Here is a 27,621-nt window from a genome sequence, read left to right as displayed (position 1 = left end):
ATATATATATATATATATATAATCAAGGAGAGATGTCAAATTGTTACAATATTATGACTTCTTAAGAATGACAGAATGCAGTGGCATGTTTTATATTCGGTCAGTTAATATTCTACTTTTTGGTTTGTGCTTGTGTATGTTATACATATGCAAGCTGTTATTCCTTATTCACACACTAAATGTAAAATTTGGAAAAAGTCACTCAACAGTGGGCCAATGCATAGAAAATTTAATCCAGTTGGATGATCTGTGTATCATCAGTGATGTTATATGAAGTACTGAAGTTCTCGTAGTTTTCTGGAGCCAGGCTGTAAACACTATCAATCATAAGAGTGGAGGAAGTAGTGTCGACGTCTGATATTTTCTCTTCTGTATCCCATTGTGGCGATAGTATAATTACATCGTCGTCATTACTAATGGGCTCGTTGCAGTTTGGTGTAGATTGGTGAGACTGTGCAATCAGAATTTGCTTCTGGGGAACTGTTGTAGTCTCTGAGACCACATCGACTTCACAGTCTTCGTCAGAAATGATCTGACATTCGAAAGTTGAGGGATGATTTGATGGAACAAACTTGAGAGGAGATCCCATGTCTTCATACGTCTGTGCCGTAGATATCACTGGAGGTTTGTACATGTCAAATGGTAAGCCAGCATCATCAAGAATTTTATTGATCTCTGATTCGACGTAACCAATTTCATATAATTCTCCTGTTTAAAAAAAGAACAACACACTTCAATAAAGTTTGAAAAAAAAAACATTGATAAGGAAGGAATATGAACAGAGACCAACATATGAATGGTATTTGTTATTGACTGTAGAAAAGTGGAAAGCAAAGTGGACCCAATAAGGTCTAAACTTAGAACAGTGTTTCTCAACCATTTTTCACCTATAGGCTAACACACAGTTTGCATCTATCAGATTTCACTGAGAAAATTTCATAAGAAATCCCCATCAATAATATAATTTGCTCCTGCCTCAACAATTAGCATGTATACAAATTTTAAAAACACTTTGTAGCTATGCAAATAGAGCATACATACACTCACAGATATATGATTGCCAAAATTTATAGATATGCTTCAACACTTGATTAAAAAGATTTTAATGAATTCAAAAGTGAAGGGAAAATAATTACCTTTAACTTTTGATAACTTCTCCCAGAGAAAGTCATTTTTTGTATACAAAGAACTTATCACTGATACTAAATAATCTTCACCAATCTTTAAGGAATGGACGAGTTCTATTGCCTGTCAAAATAAAAAGCTAAATCAGTTTTCATTTATTGGACATGTGCTATTATTCATTTATTCCTATTTTTGTTAATAATATCAATCCTTTATGGAAATCTTTTCTCTATTCACAACTAGTTATTACTGTCTATTCATGTTTTATAAAACCAAAATATACTCAGCTCCTGATAAAAATATCATACCAATCGCAAGCATGTCTTTGTCCATGTATGGTTACACATGGCTGGCTACAATGTTATGGACATGTAAAGCAAATGGATGATAAATGCGGACTAAGAGTAACCGGACTTGTTGGTAAAAAAGTGAAATCTGAGAACATTGAGATCTCTCTGATAAGAGAACGTTGCACTAAGATATATGAGGAGATATACAGTAATAAGAAAAAAATTGTTCAAATAACCCCAATAACAAAGGAGATAAACAGGTCAATTTAAGTGATTTAGTTTAACAAGACCAAATAAGGCCAACTCTATTTGCATGAATTCATAAAGTGAAACTTGTAGGCACAGTTGGTTAAACAATTAAGATCAATTCACAGTCACAAGGTCACATGTTCAATCCCACTTCATAGCATGATGAGCAATTGTCATTTTCTTTGAACTTGGGTTGACCCATACTTAGTAAGTGAAATTGCATAGGTGATAACTGTGTAGAAGCTCATTCGATGTACTGTACTTGGAATTCAAAGGCACAGCCTAGTTACAGTATACTTAATTCTACCCCCAAGAATTACATTAAAAGGTATATATGTCCATAGAATACTCAACTACTTACATGCTTATTCAATTTGCCTTGTATAATTTTTTTGAATATCTTAACACTTATAGTCAGAAACTATAACCAAGATCCATTTCTATATATTTTTTTTTTCTTTATTTCCATACATACAGTCCACACAGTAAAGTGGTTGGCATTTGGAAGGGCATCCAGCAGTAAAAACCTTGCCTAAACTGACCTCACCTGTGCTTGTGCCACATAAAAAGCACTCAGTCCACTTTGCTGGGCGGTTGATGTTAGGAAGGGCATCCAGCCGTAAAAACCCTGCCAAAACAGACTGGAGTCTGGTGCCGGTTCCTGTCAAACCGTCCAACTCATGCCAGCATGGAAGGTGGATGTTAAACAATGATGATGATGATGACTGGGTACTCTTAAACAATTGCTGTCTGCTTGTACAGAGCACAATTATTTTGGTGGGAAAGGGGGCGCTGTTTAACCTTTAGCACAGTGCATTTTCTTTAGAATTGTTTTTCCTGCCACTGCTCTGCTACAACAGGAGAGAAAACTCATGTGGTGACATGATGCACCTACAGTGTGCTAAAGTTGAAGCAAACCTAAGTTGCAAACATACTTACTGTATCCAAAATAACTTGCTTTGGAAGAATCTTATTCCTATTCTCTGGATCATTTTCATACACTACCAACTGTAATATGGTCATTTTGCTCAGTATTTGAAGACGACGTTCCCTTTCTCTGATGAAAATGACAAAAATATTTCTTTAACCCTTTAGCATTCATTTTTTTTTTGTCAAATATAATTCTTCTTTATTCACATTATTCTAAATTAATCATACACTATCTTGTAGCTTCAAAGTTTCAATGATGCAATTGTCTATTTTTAGAATGACATTGTAGGGAAGGTGTGTCTAAGGCCAGATCTGACTGATTTGAATATAAACAACTAGAATATTTAGGCTAGATATGGTTGGTTTAACCCTGTAGCATTCTATCAAATGTAATGCTTATTCATTCACATTGCTTTGAATTAATCATACATTATCTTGTAGCTTCGAGATTTTGATTATGTGATTGTTCATTTTCAGAATGCTATTATACAGGGTTGGTGTGAGAGGCTGAACCTGGCCAGTTTGAACATCTTAATTCCCTTTAATTTTTATAACATCTTGATCCAGCATAGGAGAACAGGATTGGAAGAATAACTGTAGAATAGATTATGACCATAGAAAAACATGATAGCTATACAATTGTGAACAATCATGTATAAATATGCATAGATGTGCATACACACACATGCACATCCATACATTCTTTTATTGGGTGGACAAACACAAAGACACATACGCATAAATATATACATATATACAACGGGCTTCTTTCAGTTTCCGACTACCAAATCCACTCACAAGGCTTTGGTCATCCTGAGGTTATAATAGAAGTCACTTGCTCAAGATGTCACACAGAAGGACTGAACCTAGAACCATGTGGTTGGAAAGCAAGCTTCTGGCCACACAGCCATGTCTGCACCTACATACACACTTAAATATATATACCAAAATCAAATCAAATTCACAAATTCGATGACTGGCACCTGTGCCAGTGGAGCACTAAGAGCACCATCCGAACATGATCATTGCCAGAGCAGCTGACTGGTGGCATATAAAAAGCACCTTTCAAACGTGATTGTTACCAGCATCGCCTTACTGGCACTTATGCCGGTTGCACGTGAAAAAACACTCAAGCGAGGTCGTTGCCAGTGCCGCTGGACTGGCTCCCGTGCAGGTGACATGTAAAAACACCATTTGAGCGTGGCCGTTGCCAGTATCGCCAGACTGGCCCTCGTGCCGGTGGCACGTAAAAAGCACCCACTACACTCTCGGAGTGGTTGGCGTTGGGAAGGGCATCCAGCTGTAGAAACTCTGCCAGATCAGATTGGAGCCTGGTGCAACCTTCTGGCTTGCCAGTCCTCAGTCAAATCGTCCAACCCATGCTAGCATGGAAAGCAGACGTTAAATGATGATGATGATGATTTGCCTATATTTATAAGCACATCAATGTTTTTACCATATGTCTATGAACCAATCTACTGCGAGTTAATGTAAAAGTCTGACAACCTTTATGTATTACTGGTATTGAGTTGTTGCAATAATTCGGTTTAAACCAAAAAAATTTTTCATAAAAGAGGAAATATCACCAACCGAGACATATGACGTGAACGCTGGATATCATTCCTGAACCTTTTGCTGTTTCTCTTGTCTTTTGTGGACTGGAAAATTAAAGAGAACAGTTACATAATTATTAATGGTAATCCTTATTATTAATTATTAAATAACAAATAATCATAATTATCATTTTAACATTCATTTTTCCATGTTTGCATGGGTCGGATGGAGTTGTTAAGGCATATATTCTTCATTTTGTTTCCTTTCTTGTCACCAATTCTGTCTCATTTCCAAGTAAGATAATATTTCCTCCATGGTCAGACATGTTTTTCATGGAAAACTAAAAATGAACAACATTGTTTGTATAATGGTGATGCTCATTTGCAACCATCAAATGATGTCAAGACAAGGGTACACACACACACACATGCATGCACAATGAGCTTCTTCCTGTTGGTGCCTACCAAAGCAACCTATAAAAATTTTGGATGGCCTGGGGCTATAATAGAAGACATTTGCACAATGTGTTGTACAGTGTGACTGGACTTGTTGGGAAGCAAGCTTCTCAACCATACAACCAGTTTTTTTCATCTTTTGTTTCAGCCATTAACCGGTGGCCATGCTGGGGCACCACCTTGAAGAATTTTAGTGGAATGAATCAACCCCGGGGCTTGTTTTTTAAAGCCTGGAACTTGTTCTATCACTTTCTTTTGCCAAACTGCTAAGTAACAGGGATGTAGGATCACCAAGACCAGTTGTTAAGTGGTGGTATGGGACAAACACAGACACATAGATATATTTTTTTTCTTCTTTTACTTAATGAAATTTGGAGATGTTACATGGAAGATTATTCCAGAGACTTACACTAGAGTTGCAAGCATTGTGGTATCCTTCATCATCAGCAACTATGTCTTCATAACAATGAACATCCAAATATACGCCATTTGGCACTGATGTAGCTGAACTGTTTCCTGAATCATTCTTGTAACTTAGATTGTCAATCTGAAGATTATTAAAAAGAAACAAAAACATTGTAAATTTACAAGGTATATAAAGGAGTTCTACAAGTCACAAATAAGAGATACAAAGTGATACAAATTCATGTATGAAAAATAAGTATGTTTTGTGAAATCAAAATTTGTATGAACTGCTGGAAGAGGGGCTTCAAAACTGAATAGCAACTCTATTACAAAGCATACATTTAATAAATGGAGTGGCAGCTACTTTCTTTTTAACTATTTTACTTAGAATAATTAAACTAATAGGTAGAACATATATATATATATATATATATATATATATATATGTGTGTGTGTGTGTGTGTGTGTGTGTGTGTGTTTGTGTGTAAGTATATGTGTTTATATACATGTGTGTGTATGAACACACACATACACACACGGTTGTGTGGTCAAGAAGTTTACATCACCAACACATGGTTTCAGATTCATTGCATGGGACAATGAGTAAGGGCCTTCTAATAATATCCCAGCCTCAAATAAATAATGAATGTTAAACATACGAATGAACACACATTCAGTGTAATCAAAGAGCACGAAAACTCTGGATCCAAACCACATCGATTTAGTAAAGAAGGAAAGATTTCGATATATTGAGAATATGCTAGTCCTTACCAAAACATATTGAATTACAGGAAATCCTTCAAAAATCCTCCTGACACGGGAGTACATGTATGAACAACTACCTCAACAAATTTCTTCTAACACATGCAAGTATTTGAAACTTAAACAACACACCATTACAGAACAAACATTTTAATCACACAACCATGCCTACTTTGGCATTCATTTAACCCTTTTGTTACTATATGAACCAAAATACAACCATTATGTGTTTCAATTAAATTCTAAAATAATTGTGAATTTAGACTGGTTTCATAAAACAACTATAACGTTTTTATGTATCATCATATTAATGTAATTTTTGGAAAACAATTTAACAAAAGGTTCTTAACTAAATCTATTGCATAATTGTACAACAAAATTTTAATATAAAAGAATTGTGCAAATTATTGGATTATCATTTGAACTTCATGCACAATAGACAGGTATACCATAAATACTGGAATTCAACTTTGAAGAAACTAGAAAACGAAATACACACACTAACTCACATGCATACATAAATATACAGAAGCACATACAATAATGATGCACAATACAAATTAATGAAAATTTGTCACACGTCTTAGAGGTGTATAAAAATAAACCAAAGGTAATTTTCTCCTTCTTTGTTAATGTCCTGCACGACAATTCATTTCTGCAGTAATCGATTCAAAGGAAAAAGTTACTAAGAAAGTAGCTTTTAAATTCTTACTACATGCATACTTCAACTCACATGATGTCAGCAACAAACTATATCATGCTAAATAAAAATAACCATGCAGAGTATATGTAGCATCTGTTCTAACAAATTCGGGTTAATTTATGCATAAATGAAATTAAAATATATACACTCACATGTTTGTATTTTATCAATGACTGTGATTCTGAATTTGGATCAACTTTTTCTATTTTCAGCTGATGTAATTCTGTTGAAAATTTATTATCCAAGTTCTCATATTGTTGGCTAGATGCTGTCATTGCAGCCTCAGCCAAATGACTATCTTCTCTTATACTTGTTCTAGTGACACATTGTTTGTCATCAGGACTGTCAGTAGATGGGTCAGCAACTATGGCTTCACTGCTAGAAAGTGAGGTGTCATAGGGTATTAAAACTGACCCGTGTTTGCTTTCAGCAGTTAACAAATTCTGAGGAAGGAGTTGTGAATTAGTTGCTACCATGTCATTCACATCTGTGTTATTTTGATTGACAGCAGTAACAACAATGTTGTTTCTCACAGAGTTTGGTAAATTGCAAGTGGAATTCTCCATAGTACAGTTATCGGACACTGAAGAGGTGTTGCTTGGAATTGACAAAGGAAGTGCAACTACATCAGAATTCCATTCAGAAATATCTGCAGGGTTTTGGTTTGTATGTTTCGTTGGAAAGGGGATGGAAACCAACTGAACATGATTGTTGGAGACATTGCTAGAAGAATTAGGAATGATAGTGTTTCCATCATATTCTGAAACTGCAGAAACCAAATCAGAATTATTTACTATTCCAGAGTTTTGGAATGTGTTTGGAGATGATGATTGGGACTTATTTGACATCGCATCATTTAATGATTGATTATTTTTGTAAAGTGTGGGTAAAATTTTGTGATATGTTTGTGGGGACTCTCTTATTTCTGTCTTCATCCTCATCTTGACTGCTTTATTAGTACAGTTTACACCTGAACTTGCTTTTCTGGACCTAATTTTCATAGTTCTCTTGTATTCAGATTTTATTTTCTACAAAATATATAAAATTTAAAACAAAACTTAAAACTAGGATAATTTGAGATTTGTTTCTAACTGCAGATTTCAATGAAGGTATTCTTCAAGCACCTTTAGATGCCATCCATTCATTAACTCATATGTTTAATGCCTTCTTCCATGCTACCACTATAGGGTATTATCTTACAGCTAGACGCCCTTCTTGCTACTAGCCCTTACCTGTTTTCAAGTAAGAGGTTTTTTGTTTTTTTTTATCGTACTTGTCTGCAAAAGCTAAAAGCTACACCATGATGACAGGGAATGTCAACGTAATGGCACTCCTTTGTTTCAGCGGTTTCACACAAAGACATTGCAAAATGCAACCAGTCACACACACACACGGAGTTTCCATTTACCACTCCATTTACCACTCACAAGACATTGACCAATGACAGAAGAAGACAAAGATGCCAAACAGCAAGATTGAACTCATAACTATGTGGCTGCAAAAGCAAATTTCTTAAGCCACACAGCCATGCCTGCACCATACACCTACATACATATCATCATCACCACCATCAAACTCCTTTAATGTTTGTTTTTCATGCTGGCATGGATCAGACAGTTTGACTAAAGCTAGCAAGCCAGGGAGCTGCACCAGCTTCCAGTCTGATCTGTTTGGTTTCTATGGCTGGATGCCTTTCCAAACACCAACTTTACAGTGAGTGTTGAGTACTTTTAACATGACAATGGCACACACACACACATATATATATCAGATAATAGGTATTTACACAAACTCATTGATCAGAGTTCTCACAACATAGTTGAGTGAAACATATCAAATGATATCTATTAGTATAAAAATATAGTTTCATATACATAACCATAGATAGAATACAAACCATATAACATACCTAATAAAAAACATGTTAATATAGATTTCTACCATCCACCCATTATTTACCAAAACCTGATTAATAATATCATAAGATATCTATGATAATGTAGCCCTCAGCTACAACGATACAAAGTGGACTTAGGTAAGATCACATATGTTGCTAACCTTCTGCTATGCAATGGTAAAAAATTATTACGATCTTATCTGGTTCACACCTTCTGTCTCCTTAAATGTCCAGTCTAACATTGCTAGAAATTTCCTAGCCTAAATAAAATAAGCACTTCTCTATCAACCAACAATACAAATATCCATCTACTAGTAATAACATTTAAGTGGGTAACAGCTGTTCCACCAACATAAACTAAATATATAAACCAATGCTAAATGCACATGTCCCGAAATACAAATACATGTTTCCTTAAACAATCATGGAACACTCAAAGATTTATCTAAGAAGAAGACACCTCCACAAACTAAACCAAACCTAAACATCAAGAATAAACACTTTGATTACATTTTCCTTCAGAAATAATATAATAAGAATGCAACACAACTATCAAATTACATCTGGTGCTTTCAAGAACATAGTATCCACATTCAAAATCAAGTGGGAGATTCCAAAATATACATTCCATAGAGAAATAATACAAAATGTGGGCTATGTGTAACAAAAAATAGACTCATACTTAATAAACTTTTAGAAATCTGCAGACAATGTCAGATCAGAGATCTTCACCAAATGTGATCACTTCATTAAATATCTACTAAAATATTGCAAAATTATACTATAATCAAAAGTTTAGTATTGATACTGAATGTATCAACACTAAACTATTTACCAATCAAACTATTTGTTGTGGAGTGAACTGACACCCCCACTGCACGTGACTGTCAATGAACTGGAAGAGTCTTATAAAGAGATGAGACAGTTGAGGTCAAACTCTGAGGACGTTAGTCTCATTATTAATTCTACACTGGAGTATTGGATTGTTAATGCCTGAACGGTTATAAGATAACCAACTCTTGTTACATTGCTTATTGTCATACAGCTATATTTGGTACTGTGATATATTATTACACACACACATCATATATCGTTACTGATATAACATTATTCCTCTCTGAAGATTTAATCTACTACAGACACTCCTGATCTCTAAGGTGTCTGACCTTTATGCTATCTGTCCCTTTCCTATATAAAAATACATGCATCAATACTGTCATAATTTCAATGCCCTAACTTACTGTATCTACTATCAACCCCAGATTGAACAAGCTGATGATTAAAAGAACATGAATATATAGTTTTTTTTAATACTGTGTAACTAGGACTAAATTAAACAAGGTTATTTCCTTATTTAAGACGTCAAAATGTGTGCAAACACAACCTTAACAATGGTTAGCTGATAACAGTGAGAGAAAACAGAACTGAAAGATCCCATCTATGTGGCGAGGAATCAGTCATTAAAAAGGTGGAAAAATTATGGATTCTCCAGCCAGGGGTAGTGATCTGATGCAGAACAAAAACCAACACCAGTTGTCAAGCAGTGGTGGGAGACAAACACAGACACAAAGACACACACATCATCATCATCGTTTAACGTCTGCCTTCCATGCTGGCATGGGTCGGATGGTTTGACAGGAGCTGGCCTGGTGGGAGACTGCACCAGACTTCTGAGTCTGTTTTGGGATGGTTTTTATGGCTGGATGCCCTTCCTAACACCAACCACCCAACAGTGTGGACTGAGTGCTTTTTACATGGCACCAGCACACACAAGCTCAGTTATACCTGGATGCCCTTCCAAATGCCAACCACTTTACAGTGTGGACTGGATGCTTTTTACGGGGCACCAGCACTGGCAGGGTTACCAAAGATCCATTGAAAGAGGAGAGGGCATTGGAGGAAGTGATCTTGAGCCAGATGATGAAAGGTTAGAGCGTGACAGAGAGGCAGAATCAGGTGTCTTGCTGTAGAGGAGGTACATGGTTACCTGGCCGGAGAGAGGAATCAAGAATGAGATGGTTACCCAGCGAGAGGGAATAGTGAGAGAGAAAGGTGGGAGGAGAGAGAGAGAGATAAAGACAGCAAGAGTGCAAGATAGAGATGGTGTTGAAGTGTTAGGGCGTACACAAAGGAACAGGGATCAGAATATAAATGGGATGGAAGAATAAAAGAAGAAAGAGATAGTTGAGAGCAAGTGCCAGAGTAAACTATCAAGGTATGCAGGCCATAATATAGATAGTAGGGTATTGCCAAAGAAGCAGGAGTTGGGAGTAGAGTTTGCTACAGTGCCAAAATGTCCTGGAAATAAAGCTTTTGATGCTAAATATGTCAGTGTCAAATCAGTGGCACCAAAACACCTATACCAAAATGCCTCATGCCTGTTGTGGGTACTTGTATGTCTATGTGTGTTTCTATGTTTCCAGGTGTCTTCAAACAATCAATCACTGAGCGTAAAAGCAGCGACCTTGTTTGTGTCTCATGGCAATTTACTGTACTTGATAAGGCATGTCAAGCTAAGTAAAATCTCTCTCTTCCTCACATACAGGCTTGTCCATTCAAGTGCCAATGTCACTTAAAAAGCACCCAGCACACTCAAGTGGTTGGTATTAGGAAGGGTACCCAACCTCAGAAACAATGCCATAACAGATTGTTGGAGTCTGGACAGCTCCCTGCTCGCCAGCTTCATGTCAAACCATCCAACCCATGCCAGCATGGAGAGCGGATGTTAAACAATGATGATAAAATAATGTCCTAGTTTTGTGACATGTGGAGACCATTAGTAGCAGTAGTAGTATGGTGGTATGTGTTGTCACAGCATGTCACTGCATCCAGCATTTGTTGGTAATTCCCTACTACTCCCAGCAGATGGCACCTTTGCACCACTTAGGTGACGACCCACGGGTCTCTTTTGGGTAGGTTGTTGCTGGTGAGGGTGTTATGAGGTCAGAGCGCAAATCTTACCTCAACCTCTTTCAGTCACCTTTCAAGACACACAAAAGAAACACTGGGTCTATTCTTTAGCATGCCGGTTCCCACACAGCACTAGAACAACATGAAATGAAGTATTTTGCTCAAGGACAAAATAACGCTGCCCAGTCGAGGAACCAAGCCACAATTCAGGCGATCAAGACTGCAACACCTTAACCACTAGGCTAGGCGCCTACACAAAAGCCAGTGAAAGAAAGAGAAAAAGAACAGAGCACTGGCCATACTGACTTAGGTATTCTCACCTGGTTCACGCCAGCATGGAGAAAGCAAAGTACAAAATAATGAACATATTGATATAAAACTACAAAATAGATATACTACTACTACTACTACTATTACTACTAAATTAAAATGTGTAAGATGTGACAAACATAAAAATTGAATTACCTCATTTCCTGCTTCAGACAATCGAGTATGGCACCTTCTAACAGGTAATTCCTGGACTGGTTCTTTCTTCACTGTCTTTGCTAATCTCTCTTTTGACCTTAGCAGCCAGCCAGACTGAGTAATGTATGCTCCTTCCTTCATTTCTTGATTACTCCGTCTCATTGACTGGGTACGTGCGTCTAGCAGTTTTACTTGTTTTGATCTGAGAGACCAACTTTTGTGATAAACGGGCTTTCTACTGGTCATACGTAATCTTTTCGCTATGCTTGTTTCCTTAGCATTTTGCTGTAATTCTTTATTCCCAACATTCTAAAACCATAAAAAATAATAAATTTTTTAATACATAAAATTCTAGTGGTTGTCATTGATCTGAATATAGTTAATTCTCTAAGAAAATTGGGCAGAATATCAACCTGATTAGAAGCATTTCTAATTACCATATAAACACTGTATTAGCTTTTTTGTTAAATAGAGGATCCACCTCAGTTATGTCAAGTACCTTTAGAATCATAGTTAGCATCTCAAGTGATTAACCCTTTAGTATTCAGATTACCCTGTTAAATGTAAGGTGCTTCATGTTTGGATAGGGAACCAGTGATGCTCTCTTTTTTAAATAAGCAGAGATATTTAGCTAAGAGTAAACCACTCTACATAGTATTTTTAACCGTTTGACAGATCCTCATTCCAGAGTCTGGTGGCTGCTAAGTAAACTACAGATACATAAATGTCTTGTGAGATATGTGTAACCAATGAAGAGGTGATGTCTGCAAGTAGTATATACTGGGCTTCATTCCGAGTCCTCTGCTGTTTGACCCTCTAGCATTCAGATTTCTCAATCAAATGAAATGCTTATTTATTCACATTGTTTTGAATCCATGTATCATCTCATAGTTTTGAGATTTCAATGATATGATCGTTTAGTTTTTTAAAATGACATTACTGTGAGAAGCCAGGTCTGGTTGGTTTGAACACAAAACAAATAGAATATTGAAGCTGGACATGGCCAGTTTAAATCCTCTTTGGTGATCGTCAAGCAACCACATTGAGGTATTTTAGTTGGATGTTATTTTACTGAACTTAGAGACATGAAAGAAGAAGTGAACAGATGACGTACATAATTTTCTGTATCTTCCTTGGGTACCATTTTTCTTGTCACAACACCAAACTGCTTACAGTGCTTATTACCATTAACTTGGTCAATTTCAACAACACAGTTTTCTATACTCTGGCCTGGGTATGCATAAGGATCTGATGTGTGGCCAGAGTGCTCACTTGATCTCTCACTATTTTCAGTACTCAGATGTCTGCTGCTGCTTCCTCGAAGAGAATACGTTCTAAGAACAGAAATAAACAAACAGAAAAAGAAATATATATAGGTATGTTTAGAGTGCAACAGATTTTTAAGAAATAACCAACAATAAAGTAGCCATACCATTCTATATTGACCACTGCAGACCAGTACAGTAGGTATCTGTGACATAGTGCTTATATCTCATCACATAATAACCACAACAGTGACAGTCTTACATCCCATCAGGCACTGACACTTAGAGAACTGTCTAGAAGCTATGAATAGCACAGTTTACATCCCATCACACACTCACCATTGTTCTTAGCTGACACTAAACATTATAAAAAAAAAAAAACCAACACACATTGTTAACAGAAAATGAAGTTTAAAACGAGAAAAAAAAGGTAGCTGAGTGGTATTATAATTCTGAACTTACTATTTTATGGTGTGAAGTCTTCACATTCTGTGGTTGGTGTTTGTGGAAGGTTGTCAGTTACACAAGCACTGGCTCACTCACAAAATGTCACCATAGCTCAGAAGTGTTGCTATGATGGCAGTTGTGACCAGGCAAACCTATCTAAGCCATGTAAGCATGGAAAAACAAACAATAAATGAAATGGTGATGGTCACAATGATATGTCAATGATGATGATGGTGATGAGTTTAAGTCTTGTCAGAGTTCACTGTACATCCAACTGGGATAGCGTACCAGTTGTATGTTGGAGGGGGAAAGGGAACAGTGACCAAAAAAAAAAAAAAAAAAAAAAAAAAAAAAAAACTAAAAAACCTGGACATTGAGTCACTACACTTGTCCCCTACCCTCAAAACATAAAAGTCAGTGGAAAGGAAAATTTAAGTCATTTCTGATAATAGTCGACTACATTTATTTTTTATGAACAGCAACATAGAATAGTGACAACACCATTTGATAAATATTGCTTCCTAATTCTTTTAATCCAGCCATCTCAGGCTATAGATTTATTCTCTGCAGATGAGAATGGAAGGCATTTCTGCAATGTCTGTGATCTATTGAATAATTAAAGTAAGCAAAGACAGTCTTGTTTTGCTCTATTCATCACAATGCTCATCAAAATAAGACCATTAGATTCAAGTCTAGGTATTTTGAAAGCAAAACTGGTTAAGAAAACAAATTTCATTGTGAGTTTCTAAGGATAAGAGGTTCAAGTTAACAAGAGTGATTCTATGTAGTCACTTGATCTGATAAATGAAGTAGTTAAATCTACTTCAACAAACTTTTTAGCATTTATTTTTAAAATAGGTACATGTTTTTGAAAAGTATAGCTACAAAAGAAGCTGGCCATGGGCGAAAAACTTCTGAACAATCTATGTTGATTCAAAATCAGCAAGCTGGCCATCTTATAAGAACAGGAATGTCTTATATACAGAACCTTTCAATGTTTCTAAGTCTATATGTAAAAGCTCTGCCTCACCATCTTACACCGGAAGAGGCTTCCTCTAGCGCTAAGTGTCATCATGTTTCTCCCATTAAGGGTAGATTAGAAACCAAATCAATTTCAGAAACCCTTCAACAACAGAGTTAATTGATGCATATTAAAAAAAAAGCCAAAGTGAATTCTGAAGCAACTCAAGACAGTTGCAACAAAAAACCACCATTGAAATATATTAATCAGCAAATTAACTGACATTGCAGTACAACATCGTCAGTAGCTTCGTTACTGTAGAAAGGTTATCAGAACAAGTGACAAGTATTTGCAGTTGGGAGGATAAATAATTGGTATACCGTTTAAATGGTGTTGAAGATTTGGAATTCTCCTTCTCACTGCCAGAAGCCTGAAGCAAGAAGTGGAAAAGTTACCAATATAGAATTGTCAAACGATGAAAAATAATGCTTCATGAAATTAATGATATTATTTGTTATTCCTTGTTTACATGCAAGCATATGCCCTGAATAAAGATATAGAAACAGGGAGATTCACCCATTATCATACACTCTGAAGAGATATATAAAGATAACTACTACCCACGTCCATACACACTGAAGAAAAAATATATAGCTGGGGAGAACCATACCCCTACCCCAGACAGCAGAGTAGTAATATGTGCATACAAACATACATAAGTGATACAAATAAAAGCAAGCACCTTTACACTGAGAGCTTTCTTGTCATACACTGATTCAAGGGTGGATACACCACAGAAGTTTGATTTTGTCTTCTATTACCTTTATCAGGGCACTAAGTGGGATTTATATATACTGTATATCAGGATGCAAGCTAACACAACACTGACTAGTTCATATACACACACACACACACACAATGCTCTTCCTATAAACAATGAACCCAGCTGGATGTTAAAGCATTTTTTTTAAAGTCTCTTTGACACAAAAATCTCATGAAATAGAAAATGTAGGAGTTGGTGATAATAATCTTTACTTGACATATTCAGTGTCCTTCATTTTGTTTGTAAAACTGGCATCCAAATATTATAACATCCATATTCATACATATATGCAAACTCTTAAAATTACACACACACACACAAGCAGATGTATGAATTATTTCATTTGTATCAACCTACAGTAAATTAATCTATGTGGATTTCATAAAACTCTCACCCAAAAATCTTATTACAATATTTATATCTAAACTAGATTTCAATTGGTTTGCTGTTCAATCATCACCAAGTGTCTTACTGAGTGATATATACATAGTCTTAAGCTGAATTTAAGCATCCTAATCCACTGAGCCTAGTGCATGCTCTTTACAAGGTGCACTTAAATTTTAACAACAAAATCTTATATGGACCCCCAAGGGCCATAAGGACACTGATGATTGAGAATCACTAGCTTAGAGAAACTAAGCTGCTTTAACTCAGGCTGTTGAAATTCATTTTGAGAACAAGATGGTATTATGGGCTTAAGATTATTTATTTTGAAATCAAATTACATCTTTATATTAGTGATTAAGTAAAATTGTTCTTGTAATTTTGTAACTCTTAATTATCTGAAGGTCATTATGTTGTTCTGGTATACAAAACTGTTTAAACATTGGATGTTATGTATGTTGTAAACTATGTGATTTGCTATGACAGTATTTTAAACTAATTTTTCTTTATATGATAGGTAGGTGGCAAAAAAAAAAAAAGAAAAAAATGTTTGTGTTGTTACCCCTCAGTAAACACAGCTAGTGTATCTATGTAAATTAACCATTCCATTACCTTGCCTTGCACTGACTTTGTGCTCTTACAAGAAAACTTTCTCCTGGATCCAGCAACATGCGAGCGCAATGAAGATTGCTGGTTTCAGAAAACAAAAGCATAAAAAAAAAGAAAAGAAAAAAAGAAAGAAAAAAGAAGTTTGAGATGAGGGAAAAGAACTTTAAGAACTTTCTGAAAACTGTATAAACTATTTGTCAATCAATACATTAGCACACATATACATAAGGCACAGTAAGCTACAATTTTAACAATCCAAGTAAGATATTGTCGGCACGCTAGCTGTTCCAACCTTTTGGAGGTGTCATCAGCCACTTCAAACTTTAGCACAATAATGTGCATGAGTACAGCTAGTTGCTGACTTATTGGATCTCTTAAGAGTAAACCAGCACACAAATTGTTTTACTGCTGTTTAAAAGTGTAAACTGTTATTCACAAGAAAAGTAAAAACATGTTTGTAATGCAACACAAATTACGGTTGTCACTTTTATTTTACTCAAAGTTGAATCACAAGCTATTTACATGGTAGTTAAGAACAAGTACTTAAAAGATTTGAGTAGAAGATGCTACATGATTGAGATTACTGTGCTTTATATACATACACAAACACACACTATACATATTGAACAATAAGAATGAGTGCTCAACACAGCATTGGTGGATAAAGGTTTGTTGATTCAGGCTACCATTGGTTTCATGTTATGAAAGCCTTTAACACTTATCAAGTCTTGGTGCTTTAATCAGAAATCAAGACAAACACTGATGTTCAATGTAATAGGTACGATAATTGTTAAGGGCTTCCTTACCATAAAAACAATGGTAGCCTTAAGCCACAAATAAAGTGTGTGTGTGCGCGCGTGCACAAATAGTGATATCTTATACATTCATGTACATTCCAATGTAGGAAGACCTTTCACCGAGAAAAGTCTCTAGTCTTAAATGGAATTTCTCCTCATAGACAACCTTAATGTATGTACAGACATGTTTTCTAAGAGGAGAAATTTGTCTCGTAGCTATTTATGGGACACGAGGTTTCTTCCCACTTTTGAATGTACACAAATGAGGTAAATAAATATCATTGTACAAGCATGTATTTTATTCAACACTGCTTTGTGTGACTATATATATATGTGTGTGTGTGTGTGTGTGTGTAAAACAGTCCTAATGCCTAATGAATATAACTCCTAACTCTCAAAATACCATGCTAGCATACTAATTCATGCAGACGAATTGACACATTTCATGCATTTAAAAAAGAAGATAACATGCCACAGAAGACTGGAGAAAGACAACGTACAATGTACATTGTAGATAGATTCAAAAATGTAAAGAGCCAAGATAAATACCAATGATAAAAGACTTCTAAATTCAGCAGATTTAAAGTTGAATGAGAATTCTAAATGTTTATGGTGATATAATACTTTATTTTATATATTATTTAGAGTTGAGATATCCAATATATTTTTATGATTCTCTATGCAACATGTTTAGTAATACTATATTTCATATCATATCCAATACCATATCTGATGCTTTATCCAATATATTAACACTCGTTTTATTCAAGATATCTAATAATGCTTTATTCACTAAACAAAGGTGGTGAGTTCCTCACAAATTGATTGCATGATCTCGGTTTGATGTTTGTCATTGCCATTTCACTTAACACAGCGAATATATTTGTGAATGGCAAAAATAACTCCTATTGCCTTCTTTCTCTACCTCTGGTCATTAAATATTATGTAATTAATTAATGTGAAGGGTAAATATTCTTTTAAAATCAATTTTTATACATTCAATATGTGACGAGACAGTATTCAATATATTTCATTTTATTTATATTTACCCTAAACACGTGACTATCACGGAGACAGTATTTAATATATTTCATTTTATTTATATTTACCATAAACACGTGACTATCACGGAGACAGTATTCAATATATTTCATTTTATTTATATTTACCCTAAACACGTGACTATCACGGAGACAGTATTTAATATATTTCATTTTATTTATATTTACCCTAAACACGTGACTATCATGGAGACAGTAATTAATATATTTCATTTTATTTATATTTACCCTAAACACGTGACTATCACGGAGACAGTACAAAAACACCGACTAAGATTTATTTGTTAGTGCTTGGTAATATTTTTCTGTGGAAACCTTGTCGTGGTAAACAGGGTAGAGAATACTAAAAGACATAGGATGCACTATTCAAGAGCTTAAATGTGCCATCCTGAAAGACAGAGAGGAATGGAAGCCATGTATTAGGGTTACCAAGAAATGCTTGGTCCACCAATTAAATAATGACATTATGTTTATTATGCAGTAAACTGAATGATATTATTTACAAATATATTGAATAATAATGTCATATTCAATATAACTTGATAAAAATAAGCCAAGTAAGGAAAGGAAAATCATTCTGGCAAAGTTAATTATTTTTTATGTAGGTAAGAACCCCATGGTTTCTAGTTGAAAGAGAGATATAATGTAATGTACATGTCTTTGCCAAGTGAATTAGGAAAATTAAAATACATTCTAATTGTATATGAGAACACAGTTGAAAACCTAGTTTATTACTTAACATACCTGTCGCTGTTCAAGGAAATAGCTGTTTTGTTAGGAAAGAAGAATTAATATGCAGAGCAGCAAATGAAACCAAAGTTTGGTGCTTTTTCTACTAGCCATTTGTTTCTACTCAATGATTTAAGTTTAACATATTTTTAAATGGTCCATTTAAGTTGAACAGCCACAACATAACTGAAAAATTGACATGTCAGGTACTTCGTCTATCTAATCTTGGCACTCTCTAGTCTGCACCAGCAGCCTACACAAACACAATATATAGCTCTCTTTTCTCTTCTCGCCACTGTCAAGCTACCATTCCTACCATTTTCCTAGTATCCCTGTAACCTCTCCAACTCATGCACCCCGTCCCCTCAATCTTTACAGATGTTGCCTATCTCCTCTTCCCCACCACACACTCTTTCAAACCTCCATTTCCCTCTACCCGCCAACGGGACATCTCATCACTACTGTCTACCTCTTTGGAGATACTTCTAATTCATTCTCACTCACTTTCCTAAATGTGAGTAGCCATGTAGCTCCTCTACAGCAAGAACCTGCTCTATTCTAACCCTCTTCCTTCACACTTTTAACCCCCATCTACCATAAAGTGAGGCAACATACTCCCTTTCTGGGTTTGTTGACTTGTGAGCTGCATAATGACCTCAATAGTGGCATGGAAAGAGCCCGCAGTCCACTCTGTAAAGTGATTGGCACAAGGAAGGACATCCAACCGTAGAAACCATTCCAAAGCAGACACTGGAGTATGATGCAGTCCTTAGCTCACTGGATCCTTGGCAAACTATCCAACCCATGCCAGCTTGGAACATGGACATCAAATGATGATGATGATAAATATGGGAGTTCAAATACAGTTTATGTTTATAAAAGTGCCAAGATTTCCTTACTGAAGTAACATTAAGTAATTTTAAAAGACCACAGGGCTCAAACCCCTCTGATTTGAAAGCTAAATTATGAATAATGTTGATCTATTATAATGATGTCATATGATATAAATATGAGAAAAAGAGACCAAATGTATTGTCACTCAATATAGCATTTAAATAACATCATATTTCAATTAGCAATTATGTTTTTTTAAAAACAGCAAACTCTAAGGAGTGAATGACCCAAGCTAAAAGGCTAAACAATTTGTCAATATTAGCACATTGATAAATGTTATAGGATATGATTTGGTAATTGTCCTACCCATACAAACATGGATGAGTGGATGTTAAAACAATGATGATAAAGACGGTGACACAAATTTTTCAGATTTCTAAAAGGAATGATGTGAAAGAAATAGTGATACAAAGTGAAATAGTTACAAATGAATTGCTTAGCTCAACCCTAGTAAACTTAATAACAACCCTTTAAGTGTTTCAAATTCCAACAGAGGAAATTGAAAGAATAGATGGAAAGAAATTCAGGAAGATACTAACATTCCTCTTTTTTTTCAAATGATACATTTCACTTGTTTCATAAAACATCATTGCTTTTCTGCTGATAGCATCTAAATTCTTGGCTGTTCGATGAGTCATTTGCCGTCTGGGAAGCGAAGCATATTTGTCCTTCTTGGGAAGTTTGCTTTTGTTGGAATTGGTATCCTCTTTGTTCGACGGTGTATCGTCAGCAGAAGTTAGCTTGTCTTTGTCTTGCACAGAAGAACAAGAATTTTCATCGACACACTCGTTAGATACAGGTGATGTCAATGGACTCTTGGCAGTATCGGTCTTGTTGCAATCTAAATTTTTAGGGGGGCTTGATTTATTGGACTCGGTTGGCAAGTTCTTAGTGGGGGAATCACAGCAACAGGTCAACTCACAACAAGGTTTAGCACAGTCTACTTTCAACTTCGTATTTTCATTGTTATCACAGATGCAACCTAAACGGCAATATTCTTTATCACAGGCCTTAGTAGAAATTGCACAAGGCTTAGTTAATTCTTCATTATTCTCTGAAATCCAACACAAGTGACAGATACAGCCATACCGGCAACCTAGGCATAGAAATAAAATAAAAAAATAGAAAGGAAAAGAAAAATACCAGACAAGATCAACTAAAGTTGTCTAAATTTACAAATCAAAAATGAAAAGAAAAGTCTGATTTTTATCTTTCCTTTCTCTTTAACTCTTTAGTATTTAAACCGGCCATATTCAGCCAAAATGTTCTGCCTCTTATGTTCAAACTGGTCAGATCCAGCATCTCACACCTACCCTACAATGTCATTCTAAAAATAAACAATCATATTAAAATCTCAAAGCTATAAGATAATTCATGATTAATTCAAAACAATGTAAATAAACAAGCATTACATTAGACAGAGTAATCTAAATGCTTAAGGGTTAAACTGGCCATATCTAGCTCAAATATTCTAACTGTTATACATTCAAACCAACCAGATCCAGCCTCTCACACCAATCCTACATCAACCTTCTAAAGATAAGCAATCACATTGTCAAAATCCCAAAGCTACAAGATAATGTAATTATTAATTCAAGACAAAGGTTAAGTTTTTTTTTTAAATCCAAGATCCAAGATTTAATATTTTTGTTTTTATATTCATTTCGCAAAATTCTTGATGTGTTGAAAAATCCTGTGTTGAAACAGCTGTTTAGCGAATCATTTTGTCAATAAACACACAAGTACACACACTGGTTATATTTCATTTGTTTTTATTATTAGTCAACTTAGTCAACCAGTAGACTAATCAACTGCTTGATTAATCAATCAATCAGCCCATTTGTCACAGTTCTTTCACTGCCATTTATGTTGGAGATGAGACAAACCTGGAGTAATGAGGTCATGTTATTGATGAGGATCAAACAATTAATCAAACAATTAATTGATTAATTATTTACCAATAATAATTCCTAGAAATTTTGGCACAAGGCCAGCAATTTTAAGGACACTGAAAGAAAAACCACTAAGCATTTTCCCCAATGTGCTAATGATTCTACCAGTGCCATAAAGCCTGGAATTTTGGGGAAGGGTGCTAGTCAATCACATTGACCCCAGTACACAACTGGTACTTTTTCATCAACCCCAAAAGGATGAAAGGCAAAGTCAACCTCAGTGGAATTTGAACTCTGAATATACAGATGGATAAAATGCCACTAAGCATTTTTCCTGGTGTGCTAACGATTCTACCAGCCTGCCACATTAATAATAAAAAATGATGATAAAAAGAAATCAAATAGAATCCAGTGTATTTGTTTCTTTTTGTTAAAATGACCCAACTAAGATACAAGATTTCATTTTTGAAAATTACTTTTTGCCAACAATCATCTCTATTCTATATTTTCTGGTCAGGAATCATGTTTAAAATGGATATTGTTGGGTTCTCTATTGTTTCTTTCTTTAGTTAAGCATATTATTTAACAAACTACCAAATAATAAGCTTGAAAGAAGGGAGGGAAAAAAAAGTGAATAGTTGTTTATTAATTGCTGAAGTGACAAACATACATGAATATCAAAATATCTCTACCATTTTCTTTAAATGATTTTGATGTATTTAGTTATAAAAATAAATGAACGATAGGAATACCATGATACTCAACAATTACAATATAGCAGCTGAAGTGAAATAAGATTAAATATAACGCATGGGATATGCAGAGTGAACCTGAGAGAGAGTCTTTCTTAACTAACCAGTGAGACCAACCTCTGATAGGCAACATGGCTTGTCTTTGGTTAGGGTTAAGGAACAGAGCACACTCACAAGGCCTAGACAGTGTTTAGTGTGAGGAACAGCTCGATAAATTCCCATTGGAGACAAATTTTACACAGATTATCAAAGTCCATATCTGATTACAAACCTGGTTTATTACATTTCTCATTTTTTGCTTTCAGCTTTTGACGAGCCAGGAGAATGCGGACAGTTTCCTTATCTAGTTCTTCCTCAGAAGTGTTGCAGAGACGGACTGCAGGTGCTTGACTGGGGTGTTTTTCTTTGTAACCTTTGCAGCCTCCTAGGGGTATCAACTGTGAAGCCTCCTCCAATCTCCTTTTCTCATCCATCTAAACAGGAATAGATGCAAAAATAATGTCGCTTTAAGAAACAGCAAATGCAAACATTTTCTCAGTTTCAAAGATAGATAATTACAAAGTAAAATTAAGTGGGGGGGGGGGGCTTAAGATGAACATTGTTTAAATGGATGAAATGAACATAAAGCTCCTTTCAACAAGTCTGTGTTGTTACAGGAGTAGCATAACATTCCATATAAACAAAAATTGATAATACATTATATTGTGTGCATCATAATAGCACAAGTAATATCTATAATTACAGAAGCACATTGATTGTCACAACCTTATACAAAAGGAGGGTAGCCAATTGAAATAACATCAGTACACGACTAGTAGTTGTATCTGAAAGACAATTTGGTGTTCTATTTCTACCACTCCAATATTTTCACATTTATCATCATAATAATAATAATAGGGGATAGCGAGGCTCAGAAAGTTACTTTGTTGGAGACAGTGAGGCTAAGAAAACCACTTTATTAAGGTGCTCAGAAAATTGGTTCATAGGAGACCGTGAAGATTTTGAAATTGATATTTGGGTCTTAAATATTGTGGAGTGAGACCCTTGACAAGTTGTTGACCACGCTTACAGAATTAACCAGAGCAAGTCAAATAGAAATAATAATAATAATAATCCTTTCTATTATAGAGAAAAGGTCTGAAGTTTTGGGGGAGGGGATTAGTTGATTACATTGACCCCAGTGTTTCACTGGTACTTAATTTATGAAGCCCGAAAAGATAAAAGGCGAAGTCAACCTTGGCGAAATTTGAACTCGGAATGTGTCCGGCATGCTGACGATTCTGCCAGCTCACCACCTGATAACAACAACAACAACAACAACAACAACAACAAGAGCACTCAGAGAGCGCAAACCTCCACCAAAGCAATACCAATGTTCTCTTAACGATTAGCCAGAGATGCTTTTTAGAATAAGAATATTTGAAATAAACTCGACTGCTCTCTCACAAATGAGAATACTAAAAATGAATCTGACAGCTCTCAAAAATTAGGTAAAAAAAACAGGAAAAATAATCCAGAATCCGTGTCCGGTACTGGATCGATGCCGAAATCTAGGCAAGAAGTATAGTCAATTTACTGAGGCCCAATACTTCAGTGGTATTTATTTTCTAAGCTACAAACAAATGAGAGGTAATCAATCCCATAAAAACAATTAACGATGGAACACCGATGGGATCAACAGCCACAATATCATACAATGTGAATTGCCCATTACAATATATTCAGAACTTCAAATACAAAGAACATTATAGAACAAGAAGACAAACCTCCAAGCTGAACAATTTACACAATTCAGGAATAAACGTTTGTTAATATAACCAATAGAGGATAAAATATTGAAACTCAAAGCAAAAGACTATTTATCACTTCAGCTACTCCAGTAAATGTTAACAACCTTGGGTTAAAATACTCATCATGAGTTACTGGAACAATTAAGATATATAATTTACTGCTACCAAATTGTAAACATGGAGAGGTATGAAAGGTCAAACAACAGTTTTCTTTGCCACTTATAAATGCTTTAACCCTTTTGCATTCAGATCACTTTATCAAATGCATTTCTTATTTATTCACATTGTTTTAAATTAATCATGCACTATCATGTAGCTTTGAGATTTGATGATGTAATTGTTTATTTTTCAGAATGACATTGTAGGGTAGGTATGAGAGGCCAGATCTACCCTGTTTGAACATAAAGCATGTAGAATATTTGGGCCTGGTAAGGCTGTGTTAAATGCTAAAGGATTAAATAAGAGGTAAGCTCCTAATGTGCAGCCAGATTTCAATACTTAGATGCAGCTTTGTAATTGTAAAACTTAAATGGCTAATGTCTTCGACAAAGGTATGAATGTCATGTCAAACAATCTGCTTTCCCTTCCCTAATTGATTTGTAATGTAGTACCCTAAGTAAAGAAAGTCATTACCAGTTTCCCCCATTCCAATGTTGACATTTTAAAAAATCGGTGCCACCAACAGCTAACATTTTCTTCAGCTTCAGTTACTTCAACAACGACATTCCTCAGCCCCAGCTCTAATAACCTCCTATCCAGTTACATTATGGTGGTTAACATGCCAATAAGCATTTTTGTTGAATACAAACTCTTTAAGTTACTTAGTAAACAATTTTGGATGAGCTTTCAACTTAAAATTCCTAAATTTTGTTATACTAAACTAGTTTTGGTTTTGAAAAAGAAATTCCTCTCTTTAAATACCACACTAAATAAATACGCAGTTTTACTACTACATTTTTTAAAAACAATCTTTTACCTCAAATATTTACAAAATTTACTAGAGACATACAACCAAAAAACTGAAGTTCAGTTCATACTCTTTCTCTCGGTGATCAATCACCAATTCTCTAATTCATCAGAAACGAGTACTACCAAACACTCACTCAATCCAGCAACAGAAATAACATTAAGACAAAACAGAAGCCCTGCTTATGCAGAAGTTTTTTACTATGTCTCATCTTACATTCAAAATCTGATTCCTCCTAGAAGAATTTAAACTTCAAAATTGACTCATTTAATAGAATAATGTATTAGCCATACACAAATTCTCAATAAAATCTAAAAGTGAGATACTGGAAGTATCGAGATGCAAGGTCACAAGATGACACTAACAAAGAGTTTCTTAGATCTTAATCTTCTTCACGAAAAAACGAATGTTCATATTTAATATGTAAAAAAAAAAATTGCACTATAAGCATACAATATAAGGACTGTCTATAAAGAAACTGAACTTTTTAAAAGGACCTTTTTAAGAGCATTGGGTTTATATGAAATTGTTTGAGATTGAGAAAAGCATTAATGGAGACTTTTCTAATGTTGCAACAAGCTTATAATGAGGCCTTTACATACATACATACATACATACACACACACACACACATACATACATGTGTGTGTGTGTGTTTCCAAATTATGGGTGGTAGGGATATAGAATCCAAGTGGGTACCATAGTTACATGTACTGGTTATTAATGCCAGCTAATTTCCATGAGTGTATAAAAAAAACTCCAGTTAGTTTGATTTACTAACCTCAGTTTATCTTCCATGTCTCTATAGAGACTGCATTTTTCCAGTAGAGAAATTATATACATATATATATATCCAAATGTAAAGTCATAAGTGGTACCAGTATTAAGAAATCCACTGAAAACAATCACAAATCCAGATGACATTCCATGGAAACAAACAACAATCGCATAGCAAAAAGATGCGCTGTGAATTCAGGAAAATCATCACCTGATTGTTAGTGAAATTTCCAAAGAAACGGGCATCTGTAGAAGATTGTACCACATAATTTTAAAAGAAAAATTGGTGATATAGCATGTCGCTGTAGAATTTGTGCCGTGTCAACTGGCAAATGAACAGGAGGAGAACAGTTATAGTCTATCAAAAGCTACCTGACTGCTCAAATGTCGATGAAAACCTCCTGAAAAAGCATGCATTGCAACAAGTAATGAAACCCATATGTGCATGGTTGGATGGTAAAACAAATGGGCAGCTGTCAGATTGGGTTAGATATTTCTCTCTCTGGCCAAAAACACACATGTCAGAATTGCTTAACTGTAAAGGTTATGACTGGCTTTTGTTTGGTGGTATGTAGTTAAACAAGAGGTTGTTTTGTGTGGCTGGATGATCAATAAAGAAAGGGGTTAACTTGGATGTCTTGAGGCATTTGAGAGAAGCAGTGCAAACAAAGCCTGAGGTATGTGCAGACAAAAAAAAAACTGAGTGCTACACCATGAAAACACACCTGCACTTCTACCAATCATTATCATCGACTTTTTGACAAAGCACAAGATAACTTACATTCCATAAGCAACCCTAATCTCTGGATATAGCTCATGTGGACTTAAGGGTGGGTGGAGCAAGGTTGAAATCTACCATGATAAGCTGATAATTTCAGATGATTTGTCATGAGAACAGCACAATATCCTTGAAAACCTACCCAAAACTGAAAATGCTGTGAGTGGTGTATCAACAACAGATGAAGGTGTTCTGAAGAGACAAGACTGATTAAATTGGACAAACCATGGCATAGCTGTGTGGTAAGAAGCTTGTTTCCCAACCACATGGTTCCGGGTTCAGTCCCACCATGTGGCACCTTGGACAAGTGTCTTCTACTATAGTCTCAGGCTGACTATAGTAGTGAGTGGATTTGGTACACAGAAACTGAAAGAAGCCCATCATATGTCTATGTGTGTGTTTGTCCCTGCCACCACCACTTGACAACCGATATTAGTGTGCTTACATCCCCGTAACTTAGCAGTTCAGCAAAAGAGAGCAACAGAATAAGGCTTACAAAGAGTAAGTCCTGGGGTCGATTTCTTTGACTAAAACCCCTTTAAGGCGGTGCTCCAGCATGGCCACAGTCAAATGACTGAAACAAGTAAAAAAATGAAGAATAAAATATATATATAGGAAAATGAAGAATAAGGCAGAATGCTAAATTGGAAGCATATTTTAATAAAGATTTCTAACCGACTTTCATTGTGAAGCAAATTTTCAAGGAGAATGAAAATGTTTTTTACAAAGAAGTACAAAATGAAGAAAATAATATATAAAAAAAATAACTATACCAATACATTATATTGTCTTTGAGCTTTTGAAGTTCAATGGTAGTTCATGTATATAATGGTTGGAAAAATAAGGATGCATGAGAATTGAGAGTTGTGTTAGGTTTAAAAAAAGGGTTAAAAGTTTGTGTTAAGCAGGAAGTGTGGTGTCAAAACAGGAAGTGTGTGTAAGGGGAGATA

General features: G+C 35.2%; 1 protein-coding gene across 11 annotated transcripts in view; it reads right to left on the bottom strand.

Moving 5' to 3' along the window:
- Window positions 1-6: 6 nt before the first annotated feature.
- The window catches only part of LOC106878180 (uncharacterized), a 174,402-nt gene continuing 146,787 nt past the window's right edge, over window positions 7-27,621 (bottom strand). For 8 of the 11 annotated variants that reach the window (XM_052974735.1, XM_052974738.1, XM_052974740.1 and 5 more), the window contains 12 exons: window positions 22,631-22,832; window positions 20,255-20,811; window positions 16,238-16,315; window positions 14,799-14,848; window positions 12,860-13,079; window positions 11,746-12,054; window positions 6,626-7,501; window positions 5,013-5,150; window positions 4,185-4,252; window positions 2,604-2,721; window positions 1,137-1,248; window positions 7-708 (listed from right to left, as the gene is read on the bottom strand). In XM_052974735.1, the coding sequence (XP_052830695.1) occupies window positions 230-708; window positions 1,137-1,248; window positions 2,604-2,721; window positions 4,185-4,252; window positions 5,013-5,150; window positions 6,626-7,501; window positions 11,746-12,054; window positions 12,860-13,079; window positions 14,799-14,848; window positions 16,238-16,315; window positions 20,255-20,811; window positions 22,631-22,832 (3,207 nt within the window). In that variant the 3' untranslated portion in view covers window positions 7-229. The remainder of the gene's footprint in view (window positions 709-1,136; window positions 1,249-2,603; window positions 2,722-4,184; window positions 4,253-5,012; window positions 5,151-6,625; window positions 7,502-11,745; window positions 12,055-12,859; window positions 13,080-14,798; window positions 14,849-16,237; window positions 16,316-20,254; window positions 20,812-22,630; window positions 22,833-27,621) is intronic. The other 3 variants (XM_052974743.1, XM_052974736.1, XR_008266175.1) reach the window with 3 other exon arrangements.

The sequence above is a fragment of the Octopus bimaculoides genome, chromosome 19 (genome assembly GCF_001194135.2).
Source record: "Octopus bimaculoides isolate UCB-OBI-ISO-001 chromosome 19, ASM119413v2, whole genome shotgun sequence".
NCBI classification, from domain to species: Eukaryota; Metazoa; Mollusca; class Cephalopoda; order Octopoda; family Octopodidae; genus Octopus; species Octopus bimaculoides.
Note: the sequence above shows the minus strand (reverse complement) of the source record. Positions and strands in the feature narration are given on the sequence as shown.